Source organism: Pyxicephalus adspersus, chromosome 5 (assembly GCF_032062135.1).
Source record: "Pyxicephalus adspersus chromosome 5, UCB_Pads_2.0, whole genome shotgun sequence".
NCBI classification, from domain to species: domain Eukaryota; kingdom Metazoa; phylum Chordata; class Amphibia; order Anura; family Pyxicephalidae; genus Pyxicephalus; species Pyxicephalus adspersus.
In genome coordinates, this window is record NC_092862.1 from 32,328,749 (window position 1) to 32,355,063 (window position 26,315).

General features: G+C 35.4%; 1 protein-coding gene across 4 annotated transcripts in view; it reads left to right on the forward strand.

Moving 5' to 3' along the window:
* The window catches only part of EYA1 (EYA transcriptional coactivator and phosphatase 1), a 74,048-nt gene that overhangs the window by 15,205 nt on the left and 32,528 nt on the right, over positions 1-26,315 (forward strand). For 3 of the 4 annotated variants that reach the window (XM_072411063.1, XM_072411065.1, XM_072411062.1), the window contains 8 exons: positions 3,092-3,169; positions 5,233-5,299; positions 6,532-6,677; positions 8,272-8,409; positions 15,985-16,067; positions 16,572-16,755; positions 22,363-22,502; positions 22,709-22,792. In XM_072411063.1, the coding sequence (XP_072267164.1) occupies positions 3,092-3,169; positions 5,233-5,299; positions 6,532-6,677; positions 8,272-8,409; positions 15,985-16,067; positions 16,572-16,755; positions 22,363-22,502; positions 22,709-22,792 (920 nt within the window). The remainder of the gene's footprint in view (positions 1-3,091; positions 3,170-5,232; positions 5,300-6,531; positions 6,678-8,271; positions 8,410-15,984; positions 16,068-16,571; positions 16,756-22,362; positions 22,503-22,708; positions 22,793-26,315) is intronic. The other variant, XM_072411066.1, reaches the window with a different exon arrangement.

A 26,315-nucleotide genomic window follows, 5' to 3' on the forward strand; every position in this document is an offset into this window, starting at 1 on the left:
ATTCTCTGGGCTAATGCAAGCAGTGGGTGGCAATTGGGTAGAGGTAGACAAACATAAAAAAAAAATTTTGATTGGTGGGCATCAGTCAGAGGGAGTGGGAGTTTCTAGGCAAAATGATGGGGCAGTAACAATGCGGGAATAGGGCAAGATGATGGATGAGCTTCAGCTAGAAAAAAATTGAACGCTATCCAACCTGATGAAGTATCTAATGCTTGTTTTTACAAGCTCACTACCGGAGGGCAACCTGTACAACTGTGCAAGACTGAAGTCTAGTATTCGGATTTAAATATATATATAGGCAGAGACAGACATTTTTTTGGCCAATTTAATAAAATTGTATTTTTGGTGTGGTGCCACTTTGGTACTAAAAATGCAACAAATTATATGCCTGCTTTATTAATACTTTGTGTATTTGTGAGGAACTTTTTGTGTATATTGCTTGAATTCAATACAGTCTTTAGCAACCTTTCGGCTTTCATGTATTTAATTAGATGAAAAAGGAGATATTGATAATCTGTTTGGTTGCTGTCATCAACAGGACTAGGAAAAAGTTTTGATGCATAAATGAGTACTATTATGGTGTTCAAGTCATTGATACCCATCTGTTGACCATACATAAAGCACTGATCAAGTTCCACAAGCTTGCACAGACTTTACCTTAAGTAGTACGAACTTGTAGCTCCATTATAGTTCACACTTGGACATTATGAAAAACTCTCTATGCAGTCACTCAATTTGTAAGAATGGACAGTCTGAAATACAAGTCATTCATATGGTTCAATAGCATCATTTGTATCTACAAGTACATGTCTTTAGCTTTACATATCATTTGGTTGACTATGTACATGTAAGTTACTGTAGAGCAGGGATGGTGTGAAAATAACAGCGTCAAAAATGCAGAAGGTAGCAGACAAAAAACTAAAGTCTAAAATCTATGTGTTATTGCATTTTGTGCTATAATATCATTCTGTGGTGAGTCTTTGCACACTTTGCCATAACTCAGGTTCGGGTTACCAAAAATGTATACTTAGTTTTTTGGTGGTACCTGGTGGGTTGTCACCAATAGGTAATCATGTTTTATTGGGAGGGGGTTAAGGGATGAGACCACCAGGTCCTAAAAAAACTTGGATCTCATTAAAGCTGGATCATACATAAGGCAACATAGACAGGAATCCATAGCCTGGTACATCTCCAGGAGGACTACCTATAACCTTCATAATTCTGCAGTAAACCAGGGAAAAATCACTGTTGGTCATTGCTGTTAATGGGAAATAGACTTTAAACAAAATACCTGAATTTTCTAATGACTAATATTATCGTAAAGCAGATCAGATTTGTACTCCCTTGTGTTGTAGTGTCCGCCATGTTTAGTTGTGTAGATTTGTTACTTTTATTAGCATTCACATATCTGAACTGTTTAAGGGATCAGCTTTAGAACGATTTTAGAAATACTTGTCATACTTTCCTCCATTTTCAATAAAACACATTAAAACCTCATGATTATGGGTTTAATAGCTGAAAGTGTTTATTATGGCAGGTGTTATAATCAGACCATGTCATGGGGCTCTGCTGTACATTTTGCATCAGGACCCACAGAGATTAAACTGAATACAATACATGCAAACATTACACATAAGGAGACTTTCCAGTGCTCCTTTGTACCTCTTATTTTTTGTGTTTTGCCAACAGAAATCTTTAATTTAAAAAATATTTCCTTAAAAAATCTTTTGTTTCTGAAATAAAAAAGTCAGTTGGTGTACTATTATATCAAATTACTTTTAAAATGTTATTACATGCTAAAAAGTGAACCCTAAAGTTTCTGTAAGCTTAACCCTTTGGTCTGTTAATATATATCTGTTCCATACAAATACCTGATGATAGTGCCAGAAATCTAGTGCATTGACTGTTAATGTTGCCAGTTGTCTCTATCTAAGTTTCTACACCATCAATGTTATGGAGATGAGAGGGAATGGTGTTCTGGTCCTTAAAACTTCCTGGCCTAGGGTAAAAATGTATTCCCTCCATAGGTACACAACGGTGATGTAGTATTATTATCCTAGAACAGAAAGTGTGTTTCTGGCAGTATTATCAGGTAAAAATAAAAACAAATGCAACTCACATCTATGGACTGCTAAGGTGCAATCATTTCCATTGCAGTTACTGAAACCAGAACGGGTGTTTCTATAAAAATAATTTTATTCCTGTAGTCAGTTTTGTGTTGCTAGTACAGATTTGTTGTTCTGGGCAAATCACACCTAATTTGTAAATTTGTCCTGTACTCAGCTTTGCTAAGAATAATGAAAAGTGACATATATGCAGTCTGGTTGTAATTAGAACACTATCATCATTTTTTATTTATTTACTCATTTTTAATGTTTCCCACACACAGGAGTTTGGGTGTTCCAAGTATCTCCATATGCAGCATAAAAGGTGTAACTTCATAATTGTTAATGTCTATTTTCTATCATTGACCATAATGAGCTAAAGCTGTATATACAACATGGTAGCTACCTCTTTTAGTTGGAAATAAAATGCACAATGCAGATTTGGATGTGATGTAAGGTTTAGTCTTGTCTCAATTTCTTTTTTAATCTGATAAATGTAGTTTACTATTGAATAGCTGGTTTGTTCAGGTTGCATTGCCATTAGTATAAGGTTTTCTCAATGGCCCTGAACCTGACTTTTCTTGGAACTGAGATTCATGGGACTGCAGTCCTACCCAGACGTAGTGATAGATACGACTATTATCAATTGATATTTACTTTAGAACATTTGCAGTATTTTCTGGACAAGATAAGCAATCACTGGCTTCTTGTGCAGAGTAACCTGAAATACAAATGAATCACAATCAAATATAGAGCTAATTCTGCATTACTTTTACTTATTTAATTGGTCTCCCTCTCTCTCTCTCTCTCTCTCTCTCTCTCTCTCTCTCTCTCCATATATATATGGAGTTTTTTTGCTTTTTTGCTTTAGGTTCTATAGAACTTTGTCCAGCACTGCATATTTAAACCTGAGTATCCACACTCAGCATGCATAGCTTGTTTCCATGATGGGATATGGCATTTTGTAACTCTTGCTATTTTTCTAGTTAAAACAGAGCCAATGAGCGGCAGTGACATCGCTGCAACAACTGCTGAAGGATCTTTAGACAACTACTCCGGGTCAGGTAAGAGAGACATAATGACAAAGTGCTGATGTTTCCTCTTGTGCTGGAGTGTAGCATACAATGACAGCTATTTATTTTGTTCTGTAGAAATGTTACTTCACGGTTTATGCTGTTCTGTCTAACTGAATCATGGCCTGAAAAAGATTCTATATCCTGCATTCCCCATTGTGTGTTTGAACATTTTCACTTTTATTAGCTGATGCAAATTCTAAATTGTATTATGAAAAATGTGTTATCTTAAATTTGTTTCCTTTAATAAGTCAATGCTACCAAAGTTTAGATATTTGGCTCTGTATAATATAAATTATAAATATGCGTTCATAGCGATTATCTAAAATGTGTTTCTGAATTGCGTTTTCCAGGGCGGAGTTTTGGTATATATAGGAGTAGATTCATTGGAATATAGTCTTGTGTTTTTGTTTCTGGTTAATTTACAGTTGTTGGTTAGTGTGGTATTGTTGACTGTTACTTAACGTTTTAAAAAGATAAATGTATTATTTAACATGAAATGTCTGAATGAATGAAAAGTGAAATATTTTATTGTGGTATAATTGTCCATTATGTTGCGATTTGACCACAATAATGGTGACGATGAGTATTTTGATAATTCTTTAGTAAGTGTACAGTTATATGTACAATTAGTTATTCAGGCTGTAGTTTTAGTGTGAATGTAGTCCTGTAAGCCTGTTAGGTATTTGCACATTGATTTGGGACAATTTACAATTACACATATGGACCTTGAGATAAACCCTAATACATTATTATAGTCCATTGGCTTTCTTATTAATGGGTTGTAAGTAGAGTGGATTTGGCAAGCAGAAGGCCTGGGAAGTTTGTGCAAGGTATAAAGTATTAGTGGCTGTTAAGCTGTCTGGTTGCTTTATAGAGGGTCCCATCATGTCATGTAGGCATCAGGAGATAAGAGGAAGAATAGGTGAAGTCTTATTATAAGCATCCTATGGACGGTATATTGAAACATGTGGTATTCTTCAATTCTCCCCCAATTTATAAAGCGTGAAATGCATTCTAATTGATATTATTGCCAAAAAAATAAAAATTTTAAAAGTATTTATTTAAGTAAACTCTTTTGCAACATCACAGTCTGATCTGTCCATAATTTGCAGCAAAGATGTTTTAGTGGAATTACACTAGATGGAAGTACACTTTTAATCTGTGATGTCCTTGCAATGGTTAGATGTTCATACTCAATACAATCTTATTGTATAATCACTTTCAGATAAACCAGCATGTATATTATGGGCCTGGCTAATACAAATAACTAATTTTTAAGGTTTATCCACATTTGAGTTTTGGTAAATATATAGATGATTGTACTGAGATAATACAGTATCAGATTGTAATATTTATGGCAACCCTAACTAAGAAGCTGCAGTAGTGTTAAAAGTTTCCATTTTTACTTCTGCCTGCATACTGCAACATTTGTCTCTACGCTGACAAATCCTGAGCATTTATGTATAACTTTATAAAATTACTGTATTACCCAGTGACCTAATGCTCCCCTACTAAATAAAGGTTGCCTTTAAAGGCTCACTCCAACTATTTTGAGTCATCATGCTTTTCGGCAAGTTGAACTGCCAAAGCCATCATATAGCAAAGTAATGGTGCCATTAAATCCTCTAATTTTCTATGAAATCTAGTCATTAAAGGATATCACTTGTGTATGGTATTGTGGTAGTGAGTTGGGACACAAACTGTAACCCTTCCACTGAAGCCTCTGAGGGTATGATTTAACCACTAAAACTCAAAACATTAGATTTGCATGCAGCAGGATTTTACAACGTTATAAAGTGTGATCCTAAAATGTTGTAATTTACCTTCTCCCCAATTTACAAAACACATTATATATATTATTATGACAACGTCTTATTTGCATTTATTGTCTTATTATGTAAACTGGTCTATGAGAAGTATTTAAATCAGTCTTCAAATTCAGAACTGATCACAGTTAGGATAATAGAATTGATGAAGAGTAAGAGTTTAATTTTTTTGCCATGATGGGTGTTTCATTTACTCTTCTTTCCTCTTCCCCTCTCTATGTGTAGTTATTGGAAGCAGTGGATTCAGTCCCAGACAAGCACACCAGTTTTCCCCACAGATCTACCCATCCAAGTAAGATTCCAGTCTTTGTGGTCTAGTGAACGCATGACGCATATAAACCTGTAATTGTATGTTTTGGTCATGTCTACAAGTTAATTGTCAGAGTTACTGTCATGTTATGGAAGACAGCTAAAGCATTAGGTTTCCACTTTTACTCAATCTAAACTTCCTGACTTTCTACAGCATGTCTGTGCCTTCCGTAGACTTTTTCCTCTCTCTTTTCCTATATTTCTTTTTGTTTTCCCTTTTCTTTATTCCACTTGTTCTTTCCCATTCTGTGAACTTATTTCCTCTTCTCTGTAAATTTGCCTGTAGACTCTGTACCTCAGTTTCTCTAGCATTCTTCCTGATCCAATCAAAAGTCCTCTTTCTTCTTTTTTGCTATATGTCTGCATTCCTCCTACAATCTTGCTATACTTGGTATACAGTATTTACAATTTTTTCTTCTTCTTCCATTCTCTGTAAATCTTTCCCTTCTACTCTGTTCCCTAATAAGTATTTCTTTATTCCACCATAAACTATTAAATATCTCCTCCTTTTTCCATTCTCTGTTAAATCTTTTCTTCCTTCTTTAGTAAATCTTCCCTTTCTGCTTCATTCCCTTTGAAATATTTTGGTCCTTCCTTAATCCCTACTAAATCTTCCTGCCTCCTAGTAAATCTTTCTTTCCTCTTAGCTCCCCTTTGAATCTTTCCCTCCTCTACTATTCCCTAAAAATCTTTCTTTCTTTTGCTTTTTCTAATTTTCTTCCTTCTCCATTCCATTTCTCCCACCATTGAATTCTTCATATTCTTTAAATCTGTACAATTTTTTTTTTCTTTCACTTGTTATTTTTTGTCTTGTGTCTATTACCTTTTCTTTCATTCCTCCTTAAGTCCTTATATTACTCTGTTCTTTCCTATATACCTTATATCCTACTTTTTTTAGTACTCCCTACACCCCTGTTCCATGTATTTTCCTATATTCTTCCCTCTCCAAAAATGTGTGCAAGGCTAAATCATGTTTTGTTTTTGTTTTTTATACTCCTGTACATGATTTATAAACTAATCGATTGTTTAATGACTCATACATCATACGTTTCATCACTCAAACAACATAGTTTTCCAATACACAAAAGTTAATTTAAATGTTATAATAGAATATCAACAATAACTAATTAAGTACAAAATGTGTTCTACTGTGGATGTTAATAGCTTGTTCATTTTGTACTGAAGTAATACTCTTTTGTGTTGTATTTTTAATAGCAGAGCCTACCCCCATATTCTGCCCACCCCGTCCTCACAAACAATGGCAGCATATGGGCAAGCTCCATTTGCTACAGGAATGCAACAAGCTACAGCCTATGCAACGTACCCCCAGCCAGGACAACCATATGGAATTCCTCCTTACGGTAGGCTGTTTGACTGTTTGACCAAACTCTCATTTTTATGTCACATTCTTTCCATACTTCCTTAGTTTATTTTTTTAAAGAAAAATAATGAATTATTTATTCAAATTGTAACATATATTTGTATTTTCCATTCTGTAAAATATATATTTATCAGGCATATAAAAATTAAAGGACAATAAAATGTTTTAATAAGTGCATGGAATTGATGTACATTTTGGTTATGGAACACAGAGCCCTTCAGCTGTTGTTCAGCTGCAACTCCCAGGGATCTCATGGGTTCTGGTAGTTAATTGAGTACATGGTCTTTTAATAGGGTGTGGAGTCTTAAGAAGTTCAGGCATTCTATCCATAATGAGCAGCTGAAATAGAAAAGGCTTCATGTACTATTTACAGCATCATGTAAATTCTTTTTTCTTTGGACTGAACTGGTCTCCCAAAAATGGACAGTGTTAAGCTACAGATTAGTTGGGAAAAGGATGCAAGGTGAGACTTTCATTTTTGTGTCCCAGCAAGATTCCAGTTAAAAAGGGATTTACACCTTGCAGTGGGGGCAGGTGATGGAGTGCTCTGCCCAGGCATATATTAAACCAGATGCAAAATGTTATATATTCTTTAAGCTTTTAAAGTAATTTCCAATTTTTTTTTCTTTATAAACTTACAACTTGTATTATAATATCCTTGGTAATCCTCACATGAATGGCTATGTTCAGGCACTTCCTGGTATAAAATTCCAAACCTTTGTCCTTGTATCCCATTATCCCCCCTGTGTTGTCACCCTGTGAAGACTGCAAATGGCCAGGCTGACATTCATATGTTCTGCCGGTGTCATGATCAGGAAGTCAGCCAAGACCAATGGTATGCAGCTGCTTCTAAAATGGTAGAAAGAGATCAGTAGCAAAACTCATAGCCATTGTTTATAATATAAAAAAAAGGGTTTACATCTACTTTAAATGTATTTAAACTCTATGGTCAGAGTTAAATATCGTGACCTGAAGACTTTTTCTTCCATATGCTGAATTATATGGAGTAAATGATGCATCAGGGTAGGTTCTGACACCTGAACTTACCCAGGGTGGACTCCTGCAGTGGGGAGTTAGTGAGAGAACACTGAATGATCAGTAAGCTAACATTCAATACTATTGGCTTGAAAAATAAAAAATAAAATAAAAACATCCTACTGAAATATCAAGATAAGCAGAGGTCATTTTGGCTGCTCGTCAAGCTTGTCTATAGCTAAGGTGTAGAAGAAAGGCCATAAGCATATCAAGAAACCTATATACTTTGTATGTAAATCAGCAAATGGGGAACTATGACCCGTTTTGGACACCTAATTACCTGCTAAGAGGCAAATATCTCTGAATAACTAAGAACATTTGAAAATATTTAGCCTCCATGACTTATAAATCCAACAGGATATTAATATCTGTTGAATTTTTTTATTGTTTCTTCAACATGTGCTTACTTCCAAATTAAATGTAAATCCATTGTAGCAGAGGAAAATGTTGGTTAATTCTCTTCCTAACTTTAGCAGCAATGTAAAATGATCATTTGCCTTCATTTAGACATGCGTATCTGATGTCACTAACTGATTTAGGTGCATTGTGGGCAGGCATCAAGACGGAAGGAGGACTGCCGCAATCACAGTCACCAGGCCAAGTTGGATTTCAGAGTTATGGCTCAAGCTTTAGTACCCCCCAGCCAGGACAGGCTCCATACAGTTACCAAATGCAAGGTAAGTGGATTCTTTTAGTATGGCTATATCTGAGGATAGAGATGATGTTTGACATGTGTATACAACTGCCTGTATTGCTACTTGAAAATTAGATACCCAGTTATGGTTTATTGGGCCATCAGAAAAGTGGTTAAAGAAGAAAAAAGAATAATTCAGGTATTAGAACTACTGGCAAATATGGAAAGTCAAGTTTATTCAAAAATGATGGCATGTATTTTAAAATACTACTTATATATTTGCCTAAAACTATACCCACCTTAACTTTACTTCAATGTCCAAAGCTCTAGAAAAGAGGTAGACAAACTCTGCCCTTTAGGCCGAATACGGCCTAGCCTAAGGAGCAGAAGCAACGCGCAGCTACCAGTCTCCGGAAGTTTGACCTCGACCCCTGTGTCTTCAACCCCGAATGGACTGAAGAATTATCCTTCGTCCAATGCGGCAACAAAGCCCTGTGTTTAGTGTGCAATGACACCAACAGCACTTTCAAGCAGTTGAATCTCAAGGGGCATTTCAATGCCAAGCACGTGCACACGTACAGAGACTACACCACGGATGAGTGGAAGACTAAGGCTGTCCGCTTGCAGGTTGGAAAAAAAACTTTCCTTGGACACCTTACTTCTTTTGGCCTAGTGTGCCTTCTTAACCTCCTGAAATGTCCTTGTAGTCCAAAAAGTTTGCCAACCCCTGCTCTAGAATGTAGGTAGGCCCATGCCAGGCTTCAGTACCATGCAGGACTTCTGGTCTTCTATTGTATGAGGTAATGTCAGAGAGTTGTGGCCAGCCAGTAAAGTAGAAAAACTTCAGATAATCAGATGGAGATGTAGAGAAGGAAGCCTGCAGGAGCAAGTAATAAGGTAAGTATTTGTATTTATTTCTTCTTCTAGTTAAATAAGCATTTAGGGGCACTGCTTTGTTTGTTTCATTTGATTGTTTTATCCTGTGTTGCCTATTCCAAATTTGCTATGTTGATTGTAGCAACCAATCAGTTATCCATTCCCAGTTTCTAATTTGCCCTAAGAACATAAAAAGAAGAGCCTAAATGGTATGGGCAATACACAAAGCTGTCGTGTCAGTTTCAGCCATGAGGCACACTGTTTGGCAGGTCTTAGTGGCGGACTTGCTGGGATTAGTAAAACACATTCTGCTATGAGAAATATTGCCAGCTGTTGTTACTGGATTTTTTTTCTCGCATATCCTGTCTTTCTAATGTTTTCATTGCTGCTTTCTTTGTAAGTTCAGTTTTTGATGTCCTGTTGAGTAGAAGAAATAGCACTTCTGTGTTGTCAGTCTTAATGCATATTGATCCTAAGTTTGTCAGGCTCTGGTGAGGCCTTTGTACCTTTGAACTGTTAGCTGAGCAATCACAGAGCTGCTGGTAAGACCATCTGATACAGACATACTCCGCTTGATGTGCTTCACAGATGATAGAAGTGCAAACAATTGATGCCCCTTTGAAAGGTGCTTTGCTTAAATGGCTGGAGATGCTGTTATAAGGAGTCCATGGGGAAACTGATCCTGGGACTTCTCAATCAATCACACAAAGGCAGACTGCAGTTTTTTTTTCCAGTTTTCTTTATTGGTTTATAGACTTTATTATATACTACTAATGTTTAACAGTCTAGTAGATATTTTCTATACTACACATGAATGTGAGATTCTCATAGAATCAATGTCAATGTCAGTAGCAAATTTTGTATTTTGAATACAAACACATGGTGTTTTCCCATTTTTCATAGTACAAACCTGCACAATAATTAAATAAAATAGGCATTAATGTTGCAGGTTTTAACATATGACTACACAATGCAGCTGATATATTAAAGTAGTAGAGCATGGTCACTTTCAAGGTAGTTTTTTGTCTAGCTAGGAAATTAGATAAAATAAAGCGACAATTCCAATTGCCAGGAATACCCAAATATGTGTCAGATTTTTTTTTTCTCTAATCATCATTTTTGCTTTTGCAAGATGCATTTTTTTCTGCTTTTAAAAACATTCTACTCTACTAGTAAATCATCATCAGTATTTTGTTTGTTTTATATTTACTCCTCTGTCGTATTCAAGTGCATGGCTTTTATGTTGTAAAATAATACTTGTAAGCCTAATTTTCAGTTCACTTACCTGGAATATTTCTTATCAATTTTTTTAATATTTCAATATTTTACAAAGAGGATCAATATAACACAGTTTTGCTCATTAAGTTAATTCTATTTCAATGCAATGCTTGTTTTTAGAGACCTTTTAATCTTTACTCTGCTTTGAGATCTCTGTACAATTTAATAGATTTCTGTAGCTGTTTATGTGGCTATAAGGCTTAGGGATTGACGCCAACACATAATATAGTTGTAATATAGATGATTTTTTTTTAAGTTTTTATTACTTATTGTTTTTTTTTGCCTAAATCTAGTTGTATATGTTATTTACGTCAGTTTGCCTAAAAGCAATTTTGTAATCAAAAACTAGCTTGTATTCTGAATGACTTTTTTTTAACACAAATCTGTAGACTGTCATTTAGAAAGGCCAACTGTTCCCCTACAAAGTCTACAATGAAAACAGATTTTCGGGAAAGTACTTTATGTTTGTGTCTAATGGCCAGGAACCGAGAGAGACATTTTAAAAACAGTGCAAATGATGTCTGAACAGCAGCAAATGTAAAAAGGGAAAAGATCTAGGATTAAAGAGCCCATCTGGCCTTCATAGACCTTTCCCCAGAGGACGGCACTAACTTCTGCCTCGTATATTGTACGCTGATGATAGACATAGCCCATGGCAAGGGCGCTGATTATAGGAAGCAAATGAACTTCTGTTCGAAATCTCAGAGTGAGGCCCGTAATGTGGCCATCCGATTAGATGTCCCAAAAAAAGAAACAGGCTTTCCCAGAAGTCAAATTGTATTGTTGTGTGGCTCGTTTTTCTGTATTAGAAACAGTATACTGAGTGTTGTTAGAAACTCAGGCATAGTTTCTAACTATGTCACTCTGAAAAGTTCTCTTGTTTTTCTTTTACTGTATGTGTTTATGTGCTAGTTATATGTTATTACCAAAATATCTATTTGTGCTATTTTCATAAACTTTCCTTATATCAAAGTTATAAATATGATATGCATTCTAATTAGTTTTAGGTGTCTCTTTAATTAGAAATCTTGATTTAGTTCAGCTGCTGAATATCTTTCACTGTTATATTTTTAAACATATATTCATGCAACACAGTACATAATCCATAGTTTAAAAAGGCTAGGAAGACTAGATTAAAGGTCATTTATTAAAAGTAATATGTGTGCGTTTCTAAAAAAGCAAGGATGGCAATATAAAAATTAAGCATATACAGTTTTGCTTGTGCATTAGAACTTTTCCATAGGTATTTGTAAATGTGAAAGCATATGCAGTATTAGTATATTCTTATCTGAAGTATGAGCAAAATCAAAGCACCAGTCTTCACCTTACCAAAGAGATTAATAGAAATAGATTGTCATTGTTTAATAATTTCAAATACCCAGTAAGAATCAGCAGAAAATACATTTTTATGTTTTTATTTTCTTAACGGTCATTTTGAGCAAGCAATAAAGTTGAACTTTGTTGCTTTGATAAATCAACCTATGACTCTGATTTTCTGTTTGGTAATGATTTATTGGGTAATAATTAGGAATTTCACTATACTAGATCTGTTTTAGAAGTAATTAAGATCTGATTTAGTTTACAGAAAAACTTTAGGCATCGTTAAGCTAACCAAAGTGGTCTAAGAGACGTGTTTGTTCATGGAAGAAAGAGTTGACAGATCGTTCATACTAAATAACTTATGTGAATGTATGTTGGCAGAAATATCAGTCTCGTCTGAGCCAAAAGACTTACACTGCAAACTACAGTTTATAGATTTTAAGGCAATTTAACAATCGTATGTTATACACATAACACATTTCCTATATCGGGAAATGCCACATAAATAATTCTGAAATGTATGTGTTTTTTAAACATGAGATATTAGTTATTTTTGAAACAACCTTTTTATATGAAAGAGTGTATGAAAATATCATCCTCAAATATGACAATTGTAAGTTACTACAGGTAAATAAAAAAAAGCAACAGCAATTTTATAAAATAGCAATCTTTTACATATAAAGTTGATGCATCCCAACTTTTATTTGTGTACAAACAATCGGTACACAATCATGCATGCTTGCATTTGGTAAAAGTTGGCACCAACTTTATGTTGGTATACCAATTGAGCCCCAGTGCTTAGTCCTCTTAGTACTGTAAAATACACTCACATTCATGTTACTCATTATATTTCTTGGCACATATACTGCATTACTGTAGCATTGCTTTCAGATTTGGTAGCTTGCACATCATCATCCATACTTGCTGATGCCTGACAATATAAACTGAAATCAGCATACTTTTCATATCAGCTTTGCACTTTCTACTGGATAACTAAAGTCAAATAGGGCATGTAATCTTTTTTCATCCAGAACACAAACATACCATACCTAGGATTTTCATGAAAATTGGAACAAATTAAGCACAACACTTATGTCCACTGCAATCACTTTAGTATTCAGTTTACTTTTTTAGAAATATCAGTAAAATAATTTCAAATTTCAGAGGCTGATTATTTGTCATCTAAAGCTGCACCACCTTGCTCATGTAATAAAGAAGCCTTATTGTATTTTACTAAGTATACAGCCACAGTCTGTTTGTGGCCATGTGAAATTATAAGTATTCTAGTATATAAGCCAGTGGTGGTTCCTGATGTTAAGTAGCCCAAAAATTCAGCAGAGAATGAGAAAAGTTTACTGTTTTTCAGATAGTAATAATTACTTATCACATTTATAAATATATTTTTTATTACAAGTATATAAAGCACAGATATCAAATATAGTCTTAAGACCATGTGACTCTAGTAACAGAAATGCTCTAAGTCCACTAGTGCCACTTTCCCTGTGGCATTATTCCCTCGCTGCCTGGACCAGGAAAAGTTTGCAATCCCTAATATAACTATTGAAAATACCTATATTTCATCTCAATTGGGGATGGCAGGATTTACTTTTCAGTAGACAAACTTGATTGGCAGGATAATTAAGGCCCAATAAGCCAGGGCATGTATTTGTAATGAATACATATGATTGCTCCTATGTTCTTAAATACTTACAAAGTATACAAAAACTGTTTTATCCATGTATTAATAATTAATAATATCCATAAATTGATGATTGTTTTTACCTCCTATTGCAAAAAAAAAAAAAAAACTATTGTTAACAGATCTTTATAGCTCATACAAAAATACATGATCATGATTAGGTCAGAGGAGTAACTTAACACAAACTTATCAGAAACCCTTGTTCATGGTTTTAGTGAAAGCTAGTCAACCTAAAGGATGTAATCGCTGCTGTGATGCTGTTTTAGTCTCATAACATTTTGTTACGCATTACATTTTTAGTTTTAAAATAAAGTTTATTATATTAGTGACACTCAAAATCCATATAAATCATCAGTTTAATAAATCCAAAAAATATCAAATTAAAATTTTTCCAAAATAAATTTTTTTATTCATTACTTCTGATATATGAAAGTTCGCATAGTTGTTTCATATGGTCACGTAATTTGTGTTATAGCCGCACTTATTCTACTCTTATAGTAATACCAACATCTGTTAGGTAAAATATTTCAATCATCTCAATAATTGAGATCACTAAAACTCCAAAACAATCATAATATTGAAAGCCTGATAACTGTGAATGTTTTTGTTCCATGCAATAGTAATATTGTATTTTGGAAAATGTTCTGTTGAAAGCTGTATGAACCTGAGAATTTATTAGTTAGAGGAGTTTTACATAAAACTTTGTCATAGTTTTATGTAAAAGTTTGTCATAAAAGTGTATCAATTTTGTTTTCTAGAAACATCCTCAAAGCTTTTCCTTTAGCTTTTCCACTACAGCTGTTAAGCAAAATGTGCAAGAAAACCCGAGGTCACATTTCACAAGGTACCATGGGAACAAATCCTTCCAGAGGCCAAATGTTTCCCTAGAAATCCTGCACTTAGTCTAGGTCAATACACTGTGCAGAATAAACACACCGCTTTTACTCACTGTAACAGTTCAGGGCAATCAAGAGGTGAAACATTTGTCTCCAGAACCTATAGATGGTTGGGATAAAGCTTTCAACCCAGGATAACCCACACCAACCACAAACACCTTCTGCAGTCCAATTCTCTAGGGTCGTGGCTGTTTGTCAGCCCTTTTCAACTTGTTCTCCCCTGAGAAACTCTTATTAATTTTAAGGTTTCACAGAACCTCTGCTAAGACCAATGTTTTTGGAGATCAGGGAGAAACGCTCACCTTACTTATTTATTTGTGGGCAGTTGGAAGAATACTTCTTTTATGTTGGCTAGAATGAAAAAAAAAACTAATTGTCTTGCTGCAGCTGGCTCTGCCTAGTGGTTTTGGTCCAAGAACTTTGGACAAAGATATAGTCAGTAACTGCTTAAGAAACTCCTAGAAAATCCAGGTTAGGATTTGTTGCTGTATGTAGAATACAGGCAAGGTACATCTAATGTAGTGCCTAGAATGTTCCCATGGTAAGTCAAGAAGAGAATCTCAAAGGCCTCTGGCACAGTTTGCTTCAGCACACCTTGTAGGTAAAGTGGTAAATAAAGTAACGCCGCTTGCTCATCCTCCCCCTCTCCACAGAACAGCTCTCAGGTGTACAGCGCTCATTCCTTCATCTGTCACTGGAAGCAATTGCAAAAGATTGTTTCCAGTGACAATCATGTGACATCCATTGAATGTCTGTACGGGCTTTTCATTACGGGCAATGTCTGCAGGATACAGGAATAAGGTAAGTATATAATAATTATTCATCATCCCCCAGACAAAAAAAGCAGCATATTTAATGCATGACAAGGATATCACTAACATGCACATTCATTTCACCAAACATGCATAATAATGTCTATACAGAACAGAATATTTACATCTTGAGCTATTATTAATCAGATTAATAGAATGTGACTTCAGATTTGCAATGGATTCCTTTATCAGGAAATAGTTACCGTTATGTTCCATCGTGGCTTCAGCATGCAAATGCAACACCATAGTCGTCATCAGCCCTGGAAGAGAAAACGTGTATGTAGTGGGTTTTAGTTTTTTAGGCTCCCCACAAAGAAAAACAATATAAAATTCTTTATAAAATATGAAATGTCCTACTAAAACAATAAATAACACCATGTATGGATAGGTACAACAATACAATCAATATTCATTACAGATTTCTTTATATTTTGAATTGCAAAGGTGAACTTATCTTTTAAAGAAACATACATTGATAACTATATAGCCAGCTGACTAATGTGGCTGAATGGTTGATGAGAGATCAGAGCCCAGTCAAACATCCGTCAAGAGGCATCAATGTAAGCGGGTGCCATTTCCACATGGATTCAGCTATCAGGGTTTGTCCCGTCCTTGTATATGTCAGAAGCCACACTGTTGTTTCTGTGAGACACATGGAGCCTATTGATGTTTCAGTCTGGGAGGTCTGTGTGTACACACATTTCAGTAATTTGAAGCATTTTCTCCTTTCATTTCAGGGAGCAGTTTCACCACAGCATCAGTAATCTATGCAGGAAGCAATTCACTCACAAATTCAACTGGATTTAATAGCTCCCAGCAGGTAAATTTTGGGGAAAAGAGGGATAATTCAGTTTTGCACAAGAAGCCCTTTTTTCTGTCTTCCTAGTTTTTGTTTTCTTTTTTGCTGTGATTTTTACATTAATGATTCTCGGGTGGTGACGTTGTCCTTGCAACCTTAAAGAGTTTCTGCATGCTGAGTTATAAATCCGGTCTTAATTCCGTTGCTGACAGATGTGCTTGCAGTAAATGTTTTCTGTAATGCGACAGAGAGGTACCATGTGTTTGGCCTAGCTGAATACATTTGTATTCCATCTGAAAATCAGATCATGTTTAATAGATACATTTGTGGCATATTTAAGGCTTCAAGTCTAGGACAGTTATCTATTTATATGCACCAACAAGCCAGCCAATGTATTCCATGTGGGAAGTTATGTCAACATATGCTTGTAGTTATATTTTGGAATGTTCACTCTGAAGTAGCAACATGTCTAACAAAAACTGCTTTTGTTGCTGTTTCTTTTTTTTTTTTTCATGTGTGTTCCAGGAATATCCGTCTTATCCCAACTTTAGCCAGGGTCAGTACGCGCAGTATTATAACAGTTCTCCATATCCATCACATTATATGACAAGCAGCAACACAAGCCCCACTATTCCTTCCACAACGGCCACATACCAACTTCAAGAGCCACCATCTGGTGTCACCAGTCAAGCAGTAACAGATCCCGCAGGTAATTGTCCTGGTATTTATCTGTATGCTGTAAACATTTTTAGCCTGGTTAAGTAATGACCCTCTGCTGTCTGTCAATATGTCTGACAATAAGCACATATCATTTAAAAGTGCTCACAGGCAATTCATGACTCTTATTACTTCTGTAATCATTCTAACACAGGTATTATCATGATATATTTACAGCTTTTCCAATTGCTTGAATGCGTTTTTAAGAAAGCTAGAAGACATAATTGATTTACATTTTTAGAAATGTATTTGACATTTTTGTTTCTTTTAATGTCTATATACTTTGCTTTACGCCAAGTTCTTCATGCATGTTCATGTAATCCTTGTGGTTGCTTTATTGATGTATTTGAAATAATTTCTGATACTTATGTCAGAGCTATATTTGTCATCATAGTAGTTGTAGGCCAATGCTTGGGCAGTAGGGTAAATAATTCTTTAGAAGAGAGGAAGATACTCCAATGCTGGGCATCGGCACAAAGGAATTTCCAGAAGTTAACCCAAAGGCAATAATTCTGTGGCTTGGTAACTGTACGGTTGAGTGGAGACATTTGAGTAAAGTTTTATCCAGCCAACATAGTAAATAGGTTGTTGCTAGCCAGAGCATTTGGTAAGATTTGGTTATCCATGGTCAAATGTCGCAATACACAAAAATGAGACCATTAACAATTTTAACCATTTTTGAAAATGATATATGTGTAGGGAGACATGGTTGTTAGGAAATACGTGATGGGACATCTTACAAAACATGCAATAAATGTGCATGTTGCATGAAAGTAAAATAATGCAAGGGTCTAATTATTCATTTCTAAATGATCTCATCATATCTCATCATAATCCAAATTAAGAGTCTGCAGTGCAGGAACGGGGAAAATACATATACGTAGCCTCCAAAGTCTTGCCTTCCCCTTTGAAGTTTCTGCACATTCCTTTTGATCAGTGCAACCCATCAAAGTGATGGACCAAAATAAATGTCTGGGGCTAGAGACAAAATGGCAAGCTCCAATATTACCCAGAATTTGATTACAGTTTTAGAATCTTCTGTAGTCTTTAGATAGTAGTTAGATAATCTTTAATAAATGTACTGTATATGTTTACATTATCAGTGTTTATATGCATGTTGCAATCAAGGGGAGCAATGAGCAGACTCTTCAGAGGGAACAGTTAATAGGTAACAGTTATTAGTTGAATAATTCACCTCAAAGCCATAATACTTATTTAGTATTGTATGAAGTGTAATTCTCTATCTTGGAATCAGAAATTATATTCTAAATAAACTTGTTGCATTAAGTAGAAATGTTAAAGACTCATATGGCTTACTATATTATCAGCATCATTACTGTTCTATGCACTGCTTTGAGAGAGTCATGAAAACTATTTTTGTCCCTGTCTTTTTTTTTTTTAGTTTTACTTTTCTTTATGCTGCACTCTTCTAATGACTTGCACAATGTACTGGCTGACTTTTGGCTACCATCCATAACACTTGTCTGTAGAGAAATACTTATTGGAATTCTGGTCTCCTACAAGACAGTTGTGCCTCAAGTTTCAAGGTTGAGTAAAAACGTTCCTGTGTGATACAACTGTTGGATTGCAGAAGTATAAATAATATGTGTTGGTACACAGCAGGAGACCATGTTCAGCCCACTTGTAAATGAGAGCACAGCTGCAGATCTGCTATTAAGACACAGGCACAGTGGGTTTTGGTGCCCAGATTGGACGTTTTTTCAAGAAACAGAGCTTGTAAAAAGAGGTTAACACCTGACTCCAAGTCATAAGGAACAGCTGACTTGGACCTGGTTTTAAGTTCCTGACACCACACTGGCTGCCTCTTGTAAGGCTGCTATTCCTTATAGTAGGAGGCCTTGAAAGATAGCTTAGCTGTTTCTTAAGAGTTGGTGGTAAGTATATTATCCTCTGATTCCAAGCACAGCAGGGAAAGCAGCAGTATCTGCTCTTTAAACATTCTTCCAGTAGACTCTGCTAGTAAAGGGCATGAGAAATGTCTGAAAGCACGCGTTCCTAATAAAAATGACCATATGTCCAGAACAGGTATTTCTCAGTAAAATGAATACCACTGTACCTAACTCAAGGGGGAACAATGCCTCATTGTGATATTGCAAGACATGGCGTATGCAATGTATGTGATCTTTTTTTTGTTTTTTTATTTGATAATGAATCAGATGTCACATTTTTACTTATTAAATTTAATATTAAAATTTGGGGGGAAATAAAAAGTGCCTTCAGTAAATTTATTTTTAGCCAAATATCCTACCATTTTAAAAAATAGATATAAAACCATAATATATGGTAATATGATGCAGGCACGATTGCTACAAGGAGACACATAGAATTCAGGAATATTTATACTATATCCTATGTAATGTACACCCTTCATTGGAAAACTTCATAGGCTGCCATTGTGGACTTCTCCTTTTGAAAATGTTTTATCTCTGACTTTCATATTGAAGATTTGGTTTTGATAGTTTCTTGGTCACCAACCCAGAAGAAGCATAGAAATAAGAGATTCTGACATTTTGCTGGCACATATTTACAGCATACATTTTTTGGGTATGCAACCTAAAAATCAAAGCCAAACCCAGCCACGCAGTACGCCTCCATATTTCTTTCATGACAAATAAACTTTTATATAATGATTTGTTTTCATTGTATTTTGTATTGAATAAAATTATTATGATTTTATTCATATATTTTCATATCTGTGAATGTGCTTATTACCTTAAGAAGTACATGCAAACCTGTCATTTGTATATTCTCCTTAAACCCCACTCCAATTCACAGCATTCTTTAACTTAACATTATCCACCATTTGGAATCACATAAAAAATACCCAGTACATTTCAGGTATTGAGGATGAAAAGCCCTGTGTAGGCTACAACCCTGGCAACTTATAGCTCATACATGCTTTGCTTTCATGGTGGCTAAACATTGGGATGTCATACATGGACAACAGGCAGTTGAAGTGTTAAGGTTCCCATAATGATGGGGTGGATGTTTGCTTGTATGGGTAATTGTTACAGTTTGCAAGTTTGTTGCTACAATTATTTGGTTGAACTAAACCCAAAAAACAGTTATGACCATACCATCTTTCAAACCTAAATTGGATACACTGGTTAAGAAGTGTATCTACAATAATTTGCAAGTTTTCCTTCAGAAGCACTTGCTGTTTAAAGATGTTATCTCAGTATCCATTCTACCTTTATGAAAGTATAATAATTTTATTGGAACCTGTTAAAGAACTCAGGGTTCTGTTTTGTGGTATGAACCGATTGCAGTGCTGTAGCAAAGAGTGGGCGCATTGAATGTCTGTGGTGCAGTTGGCTGTGAAACAAGTGCATTCCATAATAAGTAGTCAAGAGGTTGTCTGCGAAATAAGACCCATGTGGGATGATGCTTTTTTTTTCATTCTGTTTTGCAAGAGCTTAAACTAAAATGTATGTTCTGCTGAAGAGGCTGCTTTGTATGTGTGCAGTGATATCCTCACCCAAAGCTTTCCTTTTCTAACATTTGAGAGGTGGATTTACCCAGAGTAACTGAGACATGAGTGACACATTTGTATATTCTTCCTCTGATCAAATAGCTATATTCTTTTTCAGAATGCCTCATTTTTAAGAAACTTTAAGAAGCACTAAGATTTTATGGTAGCTTGCATTGTAAAGCTCTTCATCTGAAAATTCAGTATACCTGACTTTCATGTCAATCTAATGGTGCTAGAACTTTTAGGGCTTGACGATTGCAATTGCAATAGTAGACAGAAATATAAGCAGCTGAAGTAATTTTTGTATAATAACTTTTCTTAGTAACTCTTGGTCCTGCTCCATCTCATCTCCCACTGCTTGTTAATGAGGCTGCCAATTACAATAAGGGACCAATTTTGAGGTTTCAGAGTTGGGACAAAATTGAGCTTTTATGGAAAAAGCCAAGATCTGCATATAACGTCACATACTTATTATTCCCGTATCTGATCATTTAGGCATGTGGTTTTCACTGAGGGAAACTGTATGTATTTTTTTCCTTCAAATTGAATTGAACAGGTTTGCAGTAGGTTTTTATTAAGTGCATGTCCAGTCCAAACTTTTATGGTTTTGGATGAAGTGGGGAAGGATTACAACTTTTGTCAGATCTCTACTGCTATCTGGGGCTCTGTTAGAGAAATGCTCTTACCTAATACTGTCACAATGGTAATGGTTTCACCAAACTGTGAGAAGATCAATAACAGGGACACATAGAGAAATGAAAAGCTGAAAGGGGTTTGTGTTTGCATTTTTCATTTCTGTCTGTTGTTGGAGGGTTTACTTCGCTTGTCTGCTGAAACTGGTGTCACAAGGACAGAAAGTAAAGAGACAATTTTGTAATAGAGAACCGATAAGCAGTGATACCCAATTGAGGTTCAACTCCTTCTCCACTCCATGCAAAACTGAAAGAAATGGTTTTGACTAGACATACATTTTAGGTTTGTGGTTGTAGAACCAAGGGATTCTAGAAGCATTCAGCTAGTGTGCATGTTTCCAAAGCTGCCTGGTAATAATAACTGGAGCATACAATGGCTGCAGAGGCATGGAAGTCCATTCAGAGCCAGCACACGCAAGGGTAGCTGGAATGTGCCGGGTATTCCAGCAACCAACGCTGAGTTGCACATGCGCATTAAACAGTTAAGAATGCATATTGCAGCAGGACATTGTATGTCCATTTTTGCAATAAAGCGTTGCCTGATCCCACATTTTTAAAGTGGAAATTTAGTTCCACTGTTAGGCAGCCTGTAATATTTATTATTTTTACAATGCATTATTTCACCACTGTGCTTTGTGGCTCATTTTAGAGCAGTTGCATTTTTGGTTAATCTATGTTTCTATCTGTGCATTGGGTGCCATTTGAAATGAATACCACTGCACCACTACATTACATGCACATGACTGTGTGCTAAAAGACCTTCTGTAATGCTAGTGTAAATGGGCCCTGGAAATTTTGGAAAACTTTGTCTTTTTGTATCTTTTTTGTCTCTACCAATTCTGCTGTCACCGGGCAACCTTTGTGTTACTGAAAGGTTTTGGCAAGACTCTGTGCTGCTCTCATGTAATTCGATCATGTGAACTTTGCAAAGAGGGGAAAGAACTTACTACACTTTTCATGAATATTCAGGAGCAATCAACTGATGAAAACAGGAAGCCTGGCATTCTCAATTCTCAGCACAAAATTTCTATATTATTAATAGTGACAAAATGCATATCATTTGGGAATCATACAGATTATTCAAGCAGTCTGGAAAGCCACTAAAATTACTAGCCAACAGCAAAACTCTACTTAATATTACCTACAGCAAGGAAAAAGTGAGAAGATGGTCAAACAGTGGTTTGTATTACAAAAATATATTATTTTACATTTTTTCACATTTTGAGATAAGTACATGAAAAAGTACAGCTTTCCATGTAACTCTTAAATAAATGTACCCTTCATCTATATTTATGAATTTAGGAACGACCAAGTGGATATATTTTATACATTCAAGATTTTTTAGGGAAGAAAAAAAAAATTAGAGGAGACTCTACAAACCCTAGTCAATATTTCTTCCCCCCTTTTTTGACAGAATACAGCACAATCCATAGTCCATCAACACCTGTTAAAGATTCAGATTCTGATCGATTGCGGCGTGGGTCAGATGGAAAATCACGGGGAAGAGGAAGGAGAAACAATAACCCCTCTCCACCTCCAGACTCTGACCTTGAGGTACGTCATACAGTAACCCGAGTCCAATACAAATAAGTATTTTCCCAGTGCTGTTCACTTTCAAGTGAAAGCTCCTAATACTAACTATTAGTATTTTTATTACCTTGTTAAAAAAAATATTAAAACAATATTTCTTGTGCCTAAAATCTAGAATATAAATAGCTGTTTTATAACTAATATTTTATGTGTTTATTTCAAATCGGCAGAGAGTCTTCATTTGGGATTTGGACGAAACCATCATAGTTTTTCATTCGTTATTGACAGGATCTTATGCAAACAGATATGGAAGGGTGAGTATATATATGTGGATTTATTGAAGTTTTCTGGCATTGTAGAATTTGCCATTTTTATGTGTTATTTTTTTTGCTATTTTCATTAAGTGTTATGCTGATTCAATGCTGAAAGAATTGGAGCTCTCAAAAAAAGTAAAAAGTCATAACTACTTATCCGAATGCAAAAATGAATGTACCCCAAAAGTGTCAGGTTAACAGCAAGCATTTTTAGTTCACAGCAAGCATTTTTATTCATCAAGTGATGAATGAAGGCAGCTTCCATATGTTATCCTAAACCTATACAGAGTCACCTGCAGTGTCTTCTTGTTATAAATAGTATTGTATTTACTTGCAATATGCATTTGACCTTAGAAAAAATGGGACTAGTCAAATCCCTAGCACCTCCCTTCTATTCTTGCATGTTAAAGCTCTTTTTTCTGGGTTCTTACTACTGCGGCAGCTCTTCCATTCCTCCTCTCACCTACCTTCCCAGCCGATTGGGTTACTGCCCGGGTTAAAATTAACCTGGAATACTACAGCATGTCATTTAAGTGGCAATGCTAAATCCGATTGGGGCATCCAAGATAGAGATTTCTAAAAGAACTCTCAGGGCTTTTGGATTGCTACACATCCAAAATAACATTCTTAAAAATACTTTTAATGCACATTTATTCATATGTGAATATTGTTCTTGCAATGAGTGGTCTGGCAATAGCAATTATTGTTCTATTTTCCAAGGTGTACTTTTTGAACAGATTTAAAACATGCAATTTGTTATCCATATAACACGTTACAACTTTACAGTGCAACAAGCTTCTTAGTGCATTATACAGTGCAGCCAATGCTGGAGGTGTCTTGTGCCCTCACCAGTGGCTTTCATTCATTGCAAAGAAGTTTAAAGTTTGTTATGTTGATGTGTGTAAATAAGACAATTGTGTGTTGCAGTTAGACATGTCTAAACACACCTAATTTGGATGCCAATGTGCATTTCTCCTATTTTTTTCATATCTTATATCTGTATATCTTATATGCAGCAGCCAGGGGAAGTGTGCTCATCTTGACTGCCATGTTCTATGGAGTTACTTTGTGTTTCTGTGTTCTATTAAGCTGGAAGTTTACATATAGTCATGAGGGTCCTAGTGATATGATACTTACTTTATTATACTATATTCTATAAATCATCCTGCTCCAAATGCCACTAAAATTACACTTAAGGCATAAAACCTGACAAAGGTATTTGCTAATAAATTGACAAGGGTTTTTTTTGTTTTCTATGATGTAAAATTTCTTGTTATTTCTTGTTGCTTCTGAAAAAGTAATGATTGTTGTAGCCTTGCTGACCTTGCCCACATGTTTCTGTTGTTTAATACATTTATGTTACATGTAAGCTGTACTGATGACTGCCTCTGGAGAATAGAGAGTTGAGCAATAAATCTCCATTAATATCTCATTACAGATTCCCATTAAGTAACTCTTAAGTTATACAAACAATAAAAGTTAATTTAGCAGATCAAAGTTTCATTGCACTCACCTATTGTTTTTTTTAAAAAATAAAGAATCAAAAGGAAAAGTACTAAACATGGGAATCTTGGACTTCTCAGTATTTTGATAAGTTGATATTCCTATCGCATATCAGCCCCAAAAGTGAGCTACTAGTGCTCTTTTTTAGGGTAATATATTAGTTTATGAACTGTATTTATATAGTGCCAACATATTAGATAGCACAGTAAATTACATAGGGGTTTTAAATGATAGACAGATACAAACAATGACACAAGAAGTGGGGAGGACCTTGCCCAAAAGAGCTTACAATCTTGAATTTAGTTATAAAATACATACTTTTGTCATACATATTTAGAGTTTGCTCCTTTAAATTTGCAGGCGACCTAATATCAAGATTCAAAATTGTGTTGTATGGAGGCACTGTTGCTGTTGCATTGGAGGCAAGGGGCTTGGTAGCTCAAAGAACAATACAGCTCAATGGCCTGCTGCTCCAGTATACCTTAAATACGCAAAATATAGTTAAGCATAATATACCTGTTTTTACATGCGAAGTTAGAAGGTTGATATGTACAGATGTTACCCAATGGTCCGCTTCTCCAGGTTTGATCAATCTAGCACTTAGAACTACTCTTACTGAAAATGTTTGCCGACAGAAACATTAGTTGCAACTACTTTTTCTGGCATACTTAAGGAAGACATGGATAGGACAGGATATTACCTTAATACTGATCCCATCCCATGGGTGGCGGTACGCAGATGCAGTGGTGGGGTAATTTGGCTCACTGGAGCAGTGCACATTTATGTTAAGGATGTATGGTATTATGATTCACATTAAGGTTATACGCACATAGGAAAGATTGTGGATTTAGAATGCATTGGGTGGTAATGCTGAATTGATTGATGAGGGCAAGGTATGGATAAGACAGTCAATTGAAAAGGTCACACCTGGTCCTTGGGGAAACATGTTTCTTTAGAGACAGAAACATTGCTGTTGATTAATATTTTTGAAAACCCACGGAGTTCAGGTCAGTGCAACAAAATTGTTAGATTAGTGATATGTGATACCCACTGTGAAGAAGTCCACTTTTAGGGGGGGTCATCTTTTTTTCAAGTACATATGGTAACCTCTTTCAGATCCATCTACTCTACATTCTATTCTTCTAGTTTCAAGCTGAAGGTCCAACTTTTTAAAAGGAGGTAAAGCAGTCCCTACTTATATTTCTAGCTTTTTTATATCTAAGTATTTCCTTCTTTTTTGCTCAAGATAATGCAAAAGTCCTCCATTAGCACTTTACACCTAATGAGCTTTGCCCCAAAAAAAAAATGTTTTATTAATTTTTTTTCGGTTACATTTTTGTGCACATAATTCGATATTCCTTGCTAAGTTTCAATTCCCTTACATTAACTTTGCTACATGAACATTAGAAAATTACCTCCATAGTCATCTTTAGATACCTCAGAAAATAGCACAGAATAAAGATGCTTTCTTTCTCCTGCCCACAGTTTGATACCTGATAACAAAAATTTTACCTTTGGAGTTGCCTATTCTCAGTGCATTGTTCGGGCAACATTGACCAGTCCCAACGTCACAACAGTCATTAATGCCTGTCAGTCATTTTTGGGGAGAATACATTATATAAATGCTTTTTACAGACAAATGTAGATGTCAGATGTCTATTTGTCTACTGGTATTTGTACTGTTGGGTTTGATAGAAAACAAAGAAAACATTAGGAAATAGGCAGCTTTGAACCTAAAATAGTCTGTTTTAATAGGAAGGGCTTACACATTTCTGGGTTTACATATTTAAATACAGGGTGGCTTAAATATAAACTTCAGTTCTGATGTTGGAGTTGATTTGTAATGGATAATGTCTGCACATTTCAGACAGGACATGACTCTATATTCTTTCCTCATGAACAATTGCCTGGGGCCATGGAATGAAAGGGACAAAAGGTCAATTAGGCTAGCTATAATAATGTGTGCTTTTACTGAAAGGAGGGCGGAGATGGAAGGTGATTCTCTTCTTATCTCATTAGA